At 52.8% G+C, this 14,836-nt stretch overlaps 8 protein-coding genes across 8 annotated transcripts; 4 read left to right on the top strand and 4 right to left on the bottom strand.

Moving 5' to 3' along the window:
• Nucleotides 1-292: 292 nt before the first annotated feature.
• Z520_07216 (uncharacterized protein) lies at nt 293-2,511 on the top strand (the record flags this gene model as incomplete). The annotated part of the gene is made up of 11 exons (XM_016777715.1): nt 293-377; nt 473-672; nt 747-924; nt 997-1,117; nt 1,179-1,449; nt 1,533-1,548; nt 1,604-1,681; nt 1,747-1,863; nt 1,925-2,063; nt 2,149-2,278; nt 2,335-2,511. 11 exons carry the CDS (start codon nt 293-295, stop codon nt 2,509-2,511), a joined length of 1,512 nt encoding a protein of 503 aa, XP_016631225.1.
• An 815-nt stretch (nt 2,512-3,326) lies between these two features.
• Nucleotides 3,327-4,581, top strand: Z520_07215 (uncharacterized protein; the record flags this gene model as incomplete). Its single annotated transcript, XM_016777714.1, has 4 exons — nt 3,327-3,339; nt 3,395-3,656; nt 3,727-4,228; nt 4,288-4,581. 4 exons carry the CDS (start codon nt 3,327-3,329, stop codon nt 4,579-4,581), a joined length of 1,071 nt encoding a protein of 356 aa, XP_016631224.1.
• Nucleotides 4,582-5,019: 438 nt separating this feature from the next.
• Z520_07214 (uncharacterized protein) lies at nt 5,020-5,620 on the bottom strand (the record flags this gene model as incomplete). Its single annotated transcript, XM_016777713.1, has 3 exons — nt 5,020-5,204; nt 5,309-5,444; nt 5,516-5,620. The coding sequence occupies 3 exons, from the start codon at nt 5,618-5,620 to the stop codon at nt 5,020-5,022; spliced, it is 426 nt and encodes a 141-aa protein (XP_016631223.1).
• A 663-nt stretch (nt 5,621-6,283) lies between these two features.
• Z520_07213 (uncharacterized protein) lies at nt 6,284-7,432 on the top strand (the record flags this gene model as incomplete). Its single annotated transcript, XM_016777712.1, has 2 exons — nt 6,284-7,013; nt 7,068-7,432. 2 exons carry the CDS (start codon nt 6,284-6,286, stop codon nt 7,430-7,432), a joined length of 1,095 nt encoding a protein of 364 aa, XP_016631222.1.
• A 137-nt stretch (nt 7,433-7,569) lies between these two features.
• Nucleotides 7,570-8,077, bottom strand: Z520_07212 (uncharacterized protein; the record flags this gene model as incomplete). Its single annotated transcript, XM_016777711.1, has 3 exons — nt 7,570-7,716; nt 7,773-7,960; nt 8,032-8,077. The coding sequence occupies 3 exons, from the start codon at nt 8,075-8,077 to the stop codon at nt 7,570-7,572; spliced, it is 381 nt and encodes a 126-aa protein (XP_016631221.1).
• Nucleotides 8,078-9,099: 1,022 nt separating this feature from the next.
• Z520_07211 (uncharacterized protein) lies at nt 9,100-10,470 on the bottom strand (the record flags this gene model as incomplete). The annotated part of the gene is made up of 1 exon (XM_016777710.1): nt 9,100-10,470. One exon carries the CDS (start codon nt 10,468-10,470, stop codon nt 9,100-9,102), a length of 1,371 nt encoding a protein of 456 aa, XP_016631220.1.
• Nucleotides 10,471-11,205: 735 nt separating this feature from the next.
• On the bottom strand, nt 11,206-11,997 carry Z520_07210 (uncharacterized protein; the record flags this gene model as incomplete). The annotated part of the gene is made up of 2 exons (XM_016777709.1): nt 11,206-11,380; nt 11,429-11,997. 2 exons carry the CDS (start codon nt 11,995-11,997, stop codon nt 11,206-11,208), a joined length of 744 nt encoding a protein of 247 aa, XP_016631219.1.
• A 656-nt stretch (nt 11,998-12,653) lies between these two features.
• Z520_07209 (uncharacterized protein) lies at nt 12,654-14,618 on the top strand (the record flags this gene model as incomplete). Its single annotated transcript, XM_016777708.1, has 7 exons — nt 12,654-12,853; nt 12,924-13,164; nt 13,225-13,268; nt 13,322-13,457; nt 13,515-13,933; nt 13,986-14,063; nt 14,114-14,618. The coding sequence occupies 7 exons, from the start codon at nt 12,654-12,656 to the stop codon at nt 14,616-14,618; spliced, it is 1,623 nt and encodes a 540-aa protein (XP_016631218.1).
• Between the last annotated feature and the right edge of the window lie 218 nt (nt 14,619-14,836).

Below are 14,836 nucleotides of genomic sequence, written 5' to 3'. Positions count from 1 at the left end.
CTCTTGGGAAGCTGGTTAGACTTTACGGAAACCACCTCCGCATCGAGACATCGTCGCGACTTTCCTCCCTGGGAATGGTCAATTTTTCAAGCGACTCCGCATTGGTTCGTGTGGGGACTGCTTGTCTGGGGTGCATAAGCCTCATATATCAAGCCTGAAAACCTGGAGATGGACATGTTTGAAAACAGAAGAAAGACGTCCGCTGTGAATCGACAGTGAGCAGCGTCAATATCCCACAAGTTCGACTGGTCCTGCTAGCACCTGTCTCGTACCCTACTGCCACCCTCCCACCATGGTCAAGATAGACATGTTTGGCAGGGGACTTCCCCTTCGCATGGCTATAATGGCTGCTTGCCAAATTGCCTTCATCTTGTTCGGTACGTATGAGAGCCCGCGGCCCCCTTGCACGTGTTTGCAGCGTTTGAGATCATAATTTTTGACATTGGGTAATGGCGCGCCCCAAGGTGTACAGGTTACGACCAAGGTGTTTTCTCTGGAATAGTTGGAAACGAGAACTTCCTCGACACCATGGGCAATCCCAGCGCAATCATCCTGGGGATCATTGTATCCATCTACACCTTGGGAGCATTCACGGGAACCATCGTGTCCTTCTGGACTTCCGAGCCCCTCGGTCCACGAAAGTCGTTGTGGTTATCCCAGGTCATCATCATTGTGAGTCCTCTTTGTCGACAAATGTATACACACTGGCAGCGAATTGGCTAAGCCTGAGTTCGTCCCGATCATAGGCCGGAGCAACAATGCAGGCTTGTGCATATTCGCGGGCGCAGATGCTGGTTGCACGCTTCTTTACGGGCATTGGCACCGGGATCGAGACCTGCACTGTTCCTGTCTACCAATCTGAGCTCTGTGAGGCCAAGAAGCGAGGCAAATACGTCTGCAGCGAGCCTTGCTATGTAGCTTTGGGTGAGTAAAATCAGCCTTTCTCTATCTGTGTTTCCCGCCACCATGTCTCAGTGTGCTCACCGCGAGGGCCAGGAATTGTTATCGCCTACTGGTTTGACTTTGGCATCAGCTACGTCCACGGGTCAGTCAGCTGGCGCATACCTATAGCGTGTCAGATCTTCTTCGCCTTGCTAGTTATCGTGATTGTTTTCGGGTAAGAACAGATCTTCATGCGTGACTGCCATGCGAGGCTGACAAAAAGGATTCTATCCCAGACTGCCAGAGAGTCCTCGATATCTATATAAAAGGGGCCGGAATGAAGAGGCCTTGCAAGTGCTATGCGACGTCTACGACCAAGGACCCAATGATGAGAAAGTGGCCCGAGAGTCCCAAGACATTCTCGAGGTCATCGAGCTTGAAACTTTGCACGGCCAGTACAAGTGGTCACAAATCCTGAGGCGAGACGAGGTGCAGACCGGCCGACGTATCCTCCTGGCCTACGGCATGCAATTCATGAATCAAATGGGAGGCATCAATCTGGTCGTGGTAAGTCTGATTAGTTTGTCCAAAGATCATGGTCCTCTTCCCAGCTCGGACAGCAGATACTGATCAAGTAATCCGTCGACCAGTACTACGTGACTTCAGGTAAGAAAGACAAAAGGGGATTCTAGTACATGTTTGTTCTGACATCGTGATGCAGTGTTCCAATATAATGTCGGCCTCGACCGAGAGCTTAGCTTGCTCCTGGGAGGAGTGATTCAGATTGCTTTCTTGCTCGGTAAGTCTCCTTTGTTGTTGGCGACTCGATTCTCGATCACAGTCTCTAAATGATCCATTGAAAAGGCTCTCTATACCCGACATTCTACAGCGATAGGTTTGGCCGGCGCCAACCGATGATCTGGGGATCCTTCGGTTTGTTCATTTGCATGATGATGATTGCCATACTGCTGTCCTTCCAAGGTAGGATACTCTGTCATCCCGTGGCCTGGTCCAACATGGCCGTGCTAACAGTCTTCGCTAGGCACTTCTCACGAGAAGCCTACCTCGGAAGCAGCCGTTGCCTTCTTCTTTCTGTTCATGGTCATCGATGGGGCTTCTCTGAACTGCGTGCCTTGGGTATACGGCCCGGAGATTCTTCCCTTGCATGTTCGCGTCAGAGGGTAAGTCATTACGTGAATGATATTCCATATCCCATATTCCACGAGACAGAAAAACACGAGAGATAACACCACGTTCCCCGTACAGGCAGGCAATCGGCATTTCAGCGAACTGGTTCTGGAATTTCATTGTGGTGATGATCACACCCACTCTCATCTCGAACCTGGCATGGAAAGGTTACCTTATTTTCATGTGCCTGAACTTCGCCTTTGTGCCTGTGAGTTCTTCTCATCACCCTTGTCTTGAGGCCAGTCATCTAATCCCTTTTCCTAGCTTGTGTACTTCTGTTACCCGGAGACTGCCAACTTGACACTCGAGGAAATTGATTTCCTGTTCACGGATAGAACGAGACAATCATTGCGAGAGGAACACTCGTCTGACGTCGGACAAGGAGATGGGCAGCCACATCCTTGTGAAGTTCACGAAGTAGCCGCAAAGTTAGGCCCATGATGGAAGGATGTGGCCACCCCCCAGTGATCTCGATGGACTGTCGTTTCATGAGGACTAGTCGACACACGCTTGGACTGAGATCGGGAAGATTAGACCGACACCTATAGTACTGAGTGTGGCCCCTAGCGGCCTCCTGTCTGAAAGAGAGCACAACACGTCTGGGCGCAGGTTATGGATATACTTCCAAACAAGACAGAGGCTAGAAGCAGGGGTGGACCAGTTGTTCATTATCTCCCTACCACCCATAGTCCCCGCGCTGAGTATATGAGCGGGCAAACAAGCAAGCAAGCTGCCCAACGCTGGAATTCCTTGCTAAAGGGGTTTGCTTCATATCAGTGGCGCTTGGAAAAGTCAAGTTGGGTGCGCGTCGAAGTACGCTCGGTGTCAATTGACACCGTCTTTTGCCGCCAAGCAGAGTTTCAGAAGCCGCCAATATGTAAGGATAGAAAATTCGAGCCGACCAGCAGGGCCGACATTTATACGAAGCAGATGGTTCTCTGACTTGGTATGGTCGCCACAACAATGATGCTCGATGCTCAGCGCTCAGCTTGGCCAGCTGTGTCTGGCACCACAGCCATGTTCGTTACCGTAGAAAAACATGACTAGCCGAGGCCCAGCCGCGCAGGGACGGGGACGACTCGCAACGTCCTCGGTAAGTTGAACTCGTCTCCATGACTGTCGTGGGGAATGCAACCATCCAGGCATCCTCGACTTGATATGTTGATCTCGCAAACACCGTAGGGATTGAACCTATCCTCCAGAATCATACCATTCTCTAGCAGATACCAACGGTTCAAACGAGATTGCTGGCCAAGATGAGCTCTCGACGTAGGTAATCGATCCATCCTTGGCAGATACGCCTGTACTGAGAAAGAATGCACAGAGAAAATACGGACGACTCTGACCGATCTGTTCGGCGTGAAGCATCCTGTAATGCTCGCCGGCATGGGCGTCGCTGCAGGACCCAAGCTGGCGGCCGCAGTCACCAATGCGGGCGGCATCGGCGTCATTGGGGGCCACGGATACAGTCCGGAGGGGCTTCGTGAACAAATTGACGAGCTCAAGTCCTATTTGAATGACAAGGATGCACCTTTTGGAGTCGACATTCTGCTTCCTCAGGTTGGAGGCAACGCACGCAAGACAAAGTAGGTAAAGACCAAAAGAATTCTGGACGCCGGGCGGATGCTCGAGATTGCTAACATTTGTTGTAAAAAGTTACGACTACACAAAAGGGAAACTGATGGAGCTGATTGAGGTCGTTGTTGAGTCCAAAGCACGCGTCTTCGTCTCTGCGATTGGAGTACCCCCAAGGCAGGCGGTGGACCGGCTCCATGCCGGCGGAGTCTTGTACATGAACATGATCGGCCATCCCAAGCATGTTCAGAAGTGTCTGGATCTCGATGTGGATATTCTGTGTGCCCAGGGCGGAGAAGCCGGCGGCCATACCGGTGATATTCCCTTTTCAGTCCTGATCCCCTCTGTGGCAAGACTGCTCAAGGGAAGAAAGAGTGCTTTTACTGGTGTGGACGTTCAACTCGTGGCCGCTGGAGGTGTCTCCGGTGGTGAGAGCTTGGCTGCTGCATTGATGTTGGGGGCTTCCGGTGTCTGGGTCGGGACACGGTTCATTGTTGCTCACGAAGCGGGTGCCTCCAAGGCCCACCAGGAAGCGGTCTTGACTGCGACTGTCGACGACACTATTAGGAGTGTCATATTCTCGGTATGTATCCTTGCTTGTGCAAAATCACGGGTTACCCTTGTGCTAACAATGAGGTCTAGGGACGCCCTTTGCGGATACGGAAAACTCCATACATCCTCAACTGGGAGGAGAACCGGCAGCACGAGATCAAATCATTGACCGGACAAGGCATCCTCCCTGTCCAAAACGATGCAGAGACACATCCAGATGATGAAGAGGTTCTGGACAATCAGCACCCATATCTCATGGGCATTGTGGCGGGCACGGTGAACCATAGGAGTAGCGCGAGGGAGATTGTGGATGAGATCGTGGACGGTGCAGTAGAGAAACTGCGGCTGGGGAGTGTGATGCTCGTCAATGAGCCGAAGCTATGAAGCTGATGAATCAGATATGGCGGGCTGAGAATCGTCATTTTCCTCCACGCCAGTTTCAACCTGGAATACTCGAGAGAAGTTCCGTGTCAGAAAGTTCTTGTGGTTAGAGCAAGTATCTTCTTGACTTGCGACAACGCATCTTGCCGGGACAAGACCCAGTCAATGTGTTAGTTGCGTCCATGCTAGACTCGATCTTTTCCAAGGCAACTTCCAGCTGGTTTTATGAAAGACCCCAACTTTCGAAAGTCCATACAACGAAAGACCACAGTTCAGCCTGTCACGGAACCCGGTCCACTGTATTGATTGCGGATGCTGCCATCGCTCATCTGCACGCCTGTATCCTGCTGCACACTGTCTTTTCCCGGACGGGTAACCTCTTCTTCTAGTCGGTATCTGCGGTCGGGGTGGCCCTAGACTTGCGCCTGAATCCCGACATGTTCAGAGCCTCGATTGAATCCACGCAAGTCCTCCACTACCAGCGGCAATAGCAACGCCGGCTCCTTGGACAGCTCCATTGATGACGGCCAGACCCGCGCCTGCAGCTCCTGCACTTTGCGCAATGGCGAAAGCACTACCGGCTGCAACGTTTCCGATTCCAGATTGGATGGCAGCAGCAGAGGTCGCTGTAGTGAAAGTCACAAGTAAGCAATTTGCCGATTCTGGGACGAAGAAGCTGAGAGGAAAGGAGTCCTCGAGACACGAGTGTTCTGATACAACTCCTACTTACCTGCTCCAACGCCGCCGGCTCCAAACCCGACGACAGAGAGCACCGGTGCAACAACGATGCCAGGTGCAGCAACGAGAACAAGCCCAGCCGCCCCGCAAGCAGCCAGCCCTGGATTTTGAGCGGTCCACGCAGCAGCCTAGAGGTTTCACAGTCTGGGGTCAGCGATTGACGATGCTCACAAAGTCGAGAGACGACAAGACGACATACCACTCCTGCAGCCTGGGGCCCGTGTTGCGTAATGGCTTCAGCCGCAGATTTACCCGCAGTAACAGCTAGGCTGGCCGCTTTTTCTGCCAGAGCCTCGAAGGACATGGTGCCGGATGGAATTTTGATATGGCGAGGGTTTTCCGACGAAGAGGCGAATGAGATGCTTCAAGGATTTGTTTTTGGGAATAATGAAAGAGAAAGAAAAGGTTTGCAAGAGGTTTTGTTTGAGGCAGGGTCAGGCGCGGCCAGGTGAGGCCAGGTGAGGCCGTTTAACGCCATGCAAGGCAACCATGCCGTGGTCGTACAACTGGTCAATGTCCGCAGTGAAGCATCACCTCCCAGCTTCGGGAACTCTGCTTGGCGGGACAATATTCACACTCACTTGGTACATTTATGGCGTCCACCATGGTGTTGCTGGCGTGATAACAGCTGCAATGTTGTTGCAATATTCTTCCTCTTCTTCTTTTTCACTCCACTGCATCTTATGTCGAGGTCCCTGGAGGCTCCACTGGCTAGTAGCACACGTGAAATACGTTGCTACTAGGTAGAGGCGGACTTGGGACTCTCCGCCACCGCGCCGTGGTGCCTGTGCAGAGTTCTAGTTTCCCGCTCACAGCCGAGGCTCAAGTGCCTTCTTGCGTCCATGGACCGAACTCCCCATAATGCTTGAGTTATGATTCTACGACCAGGTCCTCTTCGATACCATACTTTGATTCCCAGTTGTAAGCTCAGATCTAGCAGGCTGAGAAAGAGACCCCATCTTCCACCATGAAAGCCATTCAAGTGACCAAATACGTCTCCGGACCCCAGGACCTCTTTGTGACCACCCTTCCCACGCCCTCTCCTCATCCCACCAAATACCTGATCAAAATCCGCGCCTGCGGCACAAACTTCTTCGACCTCCTCCAGATACAGGGCAAATATCAGCATCAACCGCCCTTGCCATGGATTGCAGGCATGGAGTTTGCGGGCGTGGTCGTCGCAACACCCACCACTCGTGAGGGGTCCAAGAGCGCAGTTGCGAGCAGCCTGGATGGCACCGTCAGCACGCAGACGGACCACCAATTCAAGGTTGGGGACAGAGTGTTTGGTGCCACACATGGAGCATATTCAAGTCACATCCTGGCGTCCGAGGACTCGTTGTTCCCGGTCCCTCATGGCTGGAGCTTTGCCGACGCTGCGGGTGTGTATGTGACCACTCCCACAGCTTACGGCGCACTAGTTGTCCGAGCGAATGTGCAGCCGGGCGAGTGGGTGCTTGTGCATGCCGGAGCTGGAGGTGTTGGTCTGTCAGCTGTACAAATCGCAAAAGCTTTGGGAGCAACTGTCGTTGCCACGGCTGGGTCGGAGCGCAAGAGGCAGGTCTGCTTGGATTACGGAGCAGACTACGTGGTGGACTATCGCGATAAGAGCTGGCCGCAGAGAGTCATTGGGCTGTGTGAGCAGCACAGAACAGGTAACGGCAAGAAAGGAGTGGACGTGGTATACGATCCCGTCGGTAAGTGCTCGCGACTCTCCACGCACCGGGCTCCTTCTAACAAGCTGGCCATAGGCATGATCGATCCCTCCATCAAATGCATAGCATGGAACGGCCGACTCCTTGTCATCGGCTTCGCCGGCGGCAGCATCGAGAAAGTTGCCATGAACCGAGTCCTCCTCAAGAATATCAGTATCGTTGGTCTGCACTGGGGCGCATACAGCCAGCATGAGCGAGAAACAATTCCGAAAGTGTGGAAAGGCATCTTTGATCTCATCAACTCGGGCAAATTGAAGGGCATCACATATACCGATAAGCACTACAAGGGTCTAGAAGAGGTCCCCCAAGCACTGATTGCCTTGGGTGCACGCGATACATGGGGTAAGGTGGTGGTTGAGCTAGATGAACACTATGGTGAGGAAGGCAGGAGTAAGCTCTGACGACCTCCAAAGGTACGGTCGGTTGTCAAGGAGCGGATTGGTCTACCAATTCGAATGCTATGGCGTTATTCGATGACTTATATGGAGCTCCCTGGAGAGGCTTTGTACATGTGTAAAGGTGGTTCGTAGCCAATGGTTCATTGAAGAGCAATTGCTTCGATCTCGACGTCGACGCCCTTGGGTAGCTCCCGTACAGCAACGCACGTCCTCGCGGGTTTGTGCGAGAAGTACTTCTCATACACAGCGTTCATCTCTCCGAAGTGCTTCATGTCGGACAGGAAGACCTAGATGACTGATGTGAGTCTCCTGACGTAGCTCGTTGCAATGTGACAGAACTCACCCCGGCTCTGACGACCTTGCCCAGCTCACTTCCGCCGGCCTCGAGGATGGCCTTGATGTTCTTGCAACACTGCTCAGTCTTGTCCGTGATAGACCCCTCGACCAGTTTTCCAGTCGAATCGGCGGGAATCTGTCCGGCTACCCAGATCTGGCCAGCAGCCTTGATCGCCTGGCTGTAGGGGCCAGCAGCTGAGAACGAGACGTGATGGTCAGCTTCAATTTCGCAATCTCAACACACATTGACGTGGTGCTGGTCTTACGAGGGCAGGCGTCTTTTGTGAAAACAGTGGTCATTCCGGACGACATTTTGGCGGGGTAGATGCGGAAATGGCGATGCTGTTGTTGACTGAGCAATGAAGTGGAAAGCAAAGGATTGATATACCGCGGAGAGTGGTTGAGACGAACAAAGATGCTTCGACAGTGTGTGGACATGAGGACTGGAAGGGGAGATGTCCGCAAGGGCGCGATATTGATTCTGTAATATTTAATCCAAAAAAACCCACCAGAAGCAGCACAATTCACCGAGAAAACCGAGATGACACAGATGGATTGTCGACGGCAAGAATGTCGTCTGACAGAATCAGTCTACGATGTGCGCACAGCCTTGGAAGGCATTTTCACCGGAAGCTGCCGATAATTGTTCTGTCAGACCAGTAGATATTGCCCCGCGATGGATCCCAGGTACAGGTGCGCGGATCGAGTTTGCGTTGCTTTCCCCGATCAATTCTTGTTATTTTCTTCTTTTTTTTTGCGGCTCTACTTCCAATGCAGGACAACTCCACTCACCCACAACCATAGTCTTGCCGCTGCTCTACGCGTAAAAGCCGTTGCTGCTTTGTCATGGTCACATTGGGCCCGCGTGTATTCACAGCCAGACCAGGCATTCAAAGATTGGCACTTTGACAAGATATGCCTGGGCAAACCCTGACTAAGTGTGCGTCATGCAGTGTATTCAAAGCACATGCCCAATCCAAGACAGCAGATCGTGGCTGAGAGGTATCATGTTGGGACACCCTGTGGACATGAGATTTGAGCTGTTGCTGTGATCATGGAGAGATGCAACCCAAAAGCCGATGCCTCGTGGGTTTCAATCGCTGACAGTGTTCCATGACGGATATGCCTCACAATGGGAGACTCCGATAGCTTCGTGGACAAGCTCAAACGAGTCTTCTCGTCCAAAGAAGGCATGCAGTCCTTTCCAACACCGGCTGAAGTGATACCGCTGACTCGGCATGGTGGCTTCTTCCTCTGTCTTCAATACTTCGTGGTGAGAGCTTTCTCTCCTGATCTGGATTCTTGACTCTACCGACTCGAGCTTCCCTTGAATCCTACATTCCCAATTCCTTCAATATCTTCTCATTATGCTCACCAATGTCTGGAACCTTGTCCATCCTGGCACGCAAACCGTCCGTGTCCTCGCCTTCAGGAACGCACCCGGGCGGTAAAAGTGCCGGAATCACGCCTTTGGACGTCTCGACCTCGGTCCATCGGCGTCTGGCGCGCAACTGAGGATGCTCCCAGACGCCCTGCATGTTGTTTACTGCAGCATTTGCAATCTGTGCCTCGTCAAGTTTGTCGACAGCCTCGGACACTGAATACTTCTCCAGAGCCTTGCAGATAATACTTCGCAGTTCGTCTCGGTTCTGCACACGGAGAGAATTGTTCACAAAGCGTGCATCGCTGGCCAAACTCGGGTTGTCTAGGACAATGTCGCAAAATCTTGCAAACTCTCGTTCGTTCTGGATTCCCAGCATGACCGAGCCGCCATCGCCTGTCTCGAAGGGGCCATAAGGATATATCGCTGCATGGGAGGCGCCAGTCGGTGTTGGTGCCGGCGCACCTTTATAAGTATAATATAGTGGGAAGCTCATCCACTCCACCAGACTTTCCAGCAAAGAAATGTCAATCTTGCTTCCCTTCCCAGTCCTCTGTCGCTGCATCAACGCCGCCAGGATGTTGCTGTAGGCGTACATGCCCGCCGAGATATCGGCAATGGATATGCCTACTTTTGCGGGTTCGTCCTTGGTGCCTGTGACGGAGAGCATCCCTCCTTCGCTCTGGACGAGCAAGTCGTATGCTTTTTTGTTCGCGTATGGCCCGTCCTGGCCGTAGCCAGATATGTCGCAGACAATCAGACGCGGGTGGTTGTCTTTCAGAGTTTCATATGAAAGCCCCAGTCGGGCAGAAGCGCCCGGGGCCAGGTTCTGCACGAGCACGTCGGTCTTGTGGAGAAGCTTCTTCAGTATCTCCAGATCCCTTGGCTGCTTCAGATCCAGTGCCAGGCTCTCCTTGGATCGGTTCGTCCAGACAAAATGCGAGGCAAGTCCGTCGACCCTGGTGTCATAGTCTCGCGCAAAGTCGCCTACCCCCGGCCTCTCGACTTTGATGACACGAGCACCAAGATCCGCGAGCTGTCTAGTGCAGAACGGGGCGGCAATGGCTTGCTCAATGCTGACAACTGTAATGCCGTCAAGGGGTCTCGTTGATTGAACTCCAGCTTTGTCTGTTGCTGTTGATGCAAATCTGCGTTGGTACTCGACGTGAAATATCCTGCTGCCGGGACTTGTGCTCGCAATCGGTGTCAAGGGGCGCCTGTATCCTGCAACATTCTTTATTTGTCTTCCATTGAGTACTACCTGTCGACTTTGGACCGCGCCCGAAGCTAGGCCGGCACTTCTGGTTCGCAAAACACTCAGCATCCTTCCGTGCATACAGATGTATTGGCGGATATATCAATAGCGGCCCCTGTGTTTGGAAAATGGGTGCGTGGAACAAAGACTACGAATATCGGGGCGACGAGGCCTTTTGAACAATCATTCGGGCGTGTCTGCAATGGCCGAGCTCTTGATGAGACATATATGTAAATGTATTGTTTTGAATTCTGCTTGGATTCGTGGTCCAGCTTCGAATAGAAGAGTAATGTGCTGCGGGAAACCTCGCCGGCACGAGAAGCGGCAGCCATCTCGGAAACTGGCACAGTGGAGCCTGGTCTTCACGAGACCGAGGTCGCTGTTTCGATACAACCAATCAGCAGACGGCAAGGGCTGGCAGCTGCCGTCTCGAAACTCCGTTATCGGTGGCCACTGCCGCCCGAGAAATTCTAGCTTCATTGTCTATGATCGGTTGTTACAACATGGTTGAACGGTTGTATACCACTTCCAATGCACTGTATCTGACCTTGCCTGTTGCATCCCTATCAGACGCGCCGGTGGCCATGCCTGCTTCCGGCATTTGCGAATGCCGTTGAGTCACAATATACGTGGCACGCCTGCCTTTTTGGCTGGGCCCTTCCAGGTCAACTCTTGACAATTCTACCCGGGAGCAGTATTTAAGAATGGCCATCCCCCTCTGCTAGCGCTGTCTGGCTTCCTAAGAAAAGCCTCCGTCGATGTTAATGACCTGGAAATCTCAGTGACCTCGCTGTGTTCGTGGTATCACGTACTTACCGCTCCGGCTATGTAGCTGGCCTCCTTGCTCAGCAGAAACACGATGACTCTCGCAATTTCGTCGGGCTCGCCTAGTCGCTTCAAAGCAGCCTTGAAGCCCAATGAGTCGTAGAGCTCCTCATCGGTTGCCCCCGCTTGGGTCATAGGTGTTCGGATGACGCCTCTGCTCTCTCGTAAGTGAATGGCACACTATCCAACAAGCACCACTTACGGAGCTACAGCATTGATGCGGATTCCACGACTTCCTGCTTCCTGGGCGGCGACTTTCGTCAGGCCCAAGACCGCCCATTTGCTGGCGCAATAGGGAGCCATATAGGGCAGTCCCAGCTGTCCTGCAATGCTCCCAGCATTGACCAGGGCCCCGCCATCTTTCATGTGACGCAATTCGGCGCGCATGGAATTCTTGACGCCGTTCAAATTGACTCCCAAGATCTTATTCCACTCATCATCAGGCACCCGGTCGACCGTGTTATTTTTACCCTTGGTTCCTTCTGTGCCCAGAATTCCGGCCATGTTTGCCGCTCCATGGATGGCACCAAGATGTTGCACAACTTCCTTCATGACCGCTTCGAGGGCGTCTCCATCTTGGACGTCACACGAAAAGGCGAGCGCTTTCCCACCGAGCCTCTCCACTTCTTCCAAGACATCCTGAGGCTTGCGGAGATCGATGAGAGCGACGTTTGCTCCTTGTTGTGCCAGGAGTGTGGAAGTGGACCGTCCTATCCCTGAAGCCGCCCCTGTGACCACATAGGTATTCCCCTTGAGGTCTGGATAAGACATTTCGGGTCCAACAATGATACTATTAACTCAAATTCTGAGAAGCGCACATTCGTCTCCTGGACCATGTTTGAATACACACACCATGGTCAGCCTTTTGGACTTGCCGAGTCTGGTGTCGGTACAAGCACCCTAGAGGTAAGCTATGCACAGAATCCTACGATCCTGTTGTTCCACTGTTGCAGGATCGCCATCGGAGAATGCCTCCGAACCACGCTCGAAGCCCCCCAATTTGCCTATTGAGGCATGGAACACTTGTCTTACTGCGTTCATAGCACCAGCATAAATCTTCATATCTGCGCACAAGCAGAATGAAGACTTAGGACCATATTCATCTGCACACTGGTGGGTGGGCCGTCTCCGGAGAGAGGTCATATTCCGATGCCAAATGGATCGGACTCCGACCGATTCGGAAAATAGCTGCCCCAAAGAAAACCACTGGAAGCAAGGCTCCGAGCATCCTTTTCGAAGCAGTCCCATCGCTTCGGTGCGCTCCGACCGCTATACAATGACGAAGAACTGATACACAAGGCATCATTATATCTCTTTTGGCCTGTGCGTCTTCCATATCTCCTGTTAGACAGCTTGTTCCGTCCTGGTCAAATCTCGTTTCCTGGCTCCCGGAAGTCTTCATCTTGGGCTTTACTCACGTTTGTGCAATGGCACTGGTGTTTGACTTGCGCGTCTTCAAAGGACAGCCGGTGCCAGTTACAGGCCTTCTCGTCACAGGTCTCCTCCTCTGTGCGCTATACTTTCTGCTGAGGATAGGGAGCAGGGACAAGGGACTCCCGCCTGGGCCTCCTACGCTGCCCATCCTTGGGAATTTGCATTTGGTTCCCAAGACGAGTTTAGCTCTGAAGTGAGGAAAATCTTGTCTTGTTGTTCTCTAACCGTTTGAAGCATGGCAAGACTTAACGAAAGCCATGCAGGTTGAAAGTCTGGGGCGAGCAGTATGGTGGCATCTACTCCCTGAAGTTCGGCCCCTCCACTGTTATCGTGCTCTTCGACCGCAAAGCCGTCAACCATCTCCTGGATAAAAAGGGAGCTATATACTCCGAACGCCCTTTCAACTATGTTCCGAAGCTGGTTACGGGCGGGGATAGCCTTGCGTTTATGAACACGACGCCACTCTGGAGGCATGAAAGAAAGGTGGCAGTCCACAACCTCTCTGTAAGATAGCGCCTGTCCACGTGAGGTGACATTCATATTAGCTGACGTCTGATCCTGCAGCCTCGTGCGCTGGAAGGACAAGTTGGTGAAATTCAGCATGCCGAGTAGGCCAGATACGTCTTTTCGATGGCTTTTCACTGCTAACGAAACACCATAGGTCTGTCGTCCTCCTGTCGGACCTGCTGAACAACCCTGAAGGATACTACTCCCACATCAAGCGAATGACAGCTTCGGTAGCTTCGACGGTGGTATTTGGTCACCGAGGCCCTGATGCCAACAATTTCTGGGCACATGTAAGTCAATGAAATGTGGGTTACCGTCCGGACGCTGAGAAACTAACTTGGAGGCAGGCCGTGTACGACGCAATGGATAACTATAATGCTTCTCTTGAAGTAGGGGCTAACCCGCCGGTTGATGAGTTTCCATTCCTTCGGTATATACCTGACTCGATGGCTTACTGGAAACGACGCGCCAAGGGCTCATTCAAGTGCATGGACGACACGTGGAACGAAGCCCGTAGGCTGGTCAACGTTCGCCGACAGAAAGGCATCAAGCGTGACTGCATCATCGACGCCATCCTGGACGGGGAGAAACACGGCGAGCTGGAGCTCAACGACCATCAGTTGAATCACTTCATGGGGGTCTTGGTGGAAGGAGGTGCGGATACGACTGCGTCAGCCATGTTGACCTCGATCATGTTCCTGGCAATGCATCCCCAGTATCAGGAGAAGGCTCGTAAAGAGCTCGATGCTATCTGTGGCACGTCCCGGTAAGGCTTCCGAGGAAAAGGCGGGAGGACGGCTCTGGCTAATCATCAATAGGCTTCCCCAACTTTCGGACATGGACCAATGTCCTTACATCAATTGCATAGTCAAAGAAGGCATGCGCATCCACCCGGTGTAAGTCAGTCTTCAAATTAGAGTCGAGACGCGAGCTCATTGTTCCCCAGCCTTCCTCAGGCGATCCCGCACCGTGTCCTCCAGGATGACTACTATGATGGGTACCTCATTCCGAAGGACTCAACCGTGATTCTCCCAAGCTGGGCCCTCCACATGAGCGAGTCCAGAGGCTACAAAGACCCCGAAGCTTATAACCCGGACCGCTTCGTCGGCTTCAACAAGTTTGCCGATGTCTACGCCGGCAGCCCTGACTACGAGCACCGCGACCATTACGGGTACGGAGCAGGTCGGCGTATCTGCCCCGGAATCCACCTGGCGGAGCGCACACAGTGGCGACTCACAGCCCGGCTCCTCTGGGCGTTCGAGATCGATCAGCAAGTCGACCCGGTGACGAAGAAACCCATCCCGATTGACTTGAAGGCTTATGATGAGGGCATGGCCCATTGCCCGAAGCCGTTCTCGGTGGTGTTCAAGCCCAGAAGCAAGGATCATGTCGATGTTATTAAGCGTGAGATGAGTGCGGCCTTAAAGTTTTTGAAGGCGTGGGACGACTGAACGGCGGGTTAGCAGAAGGCTGGATGCCTTCCCGAGCGCGAAAGGGAGGCTGACTCTCCGGCTTACGTGTTTCAATGCTCGTTTCTTGGGTCTATAGTGGGCTTTCGACCAAAATCTAATCCCGGTATCCATGTTGCTTTTACAGTAGGAAGGACCTAGTCACACAGAAACGGTGTTCTCTTTCTGTGCTATCGAGGCTGTAGAGATGTATATTAGGA

This window comes from Fonsecaea multimorphosa (genome assembly GCF_000836435.1).
Source record: "Fonsecaea multimorphosa CBS 102226 unplaced genomic scaffold supercont1.14, whole genome shotgun sequence".
Lineage (NCBI taxonomy): Eukaryota > Fungi > Ascomycota > Eurotiomycetes > Chaetothyriales > Herpotrichiellaceae > Fonsecaea > Fonsecaea multimorphosa.
This window is presented reverse-complemented; position numbering and strand designations above follow the sequence as displayed.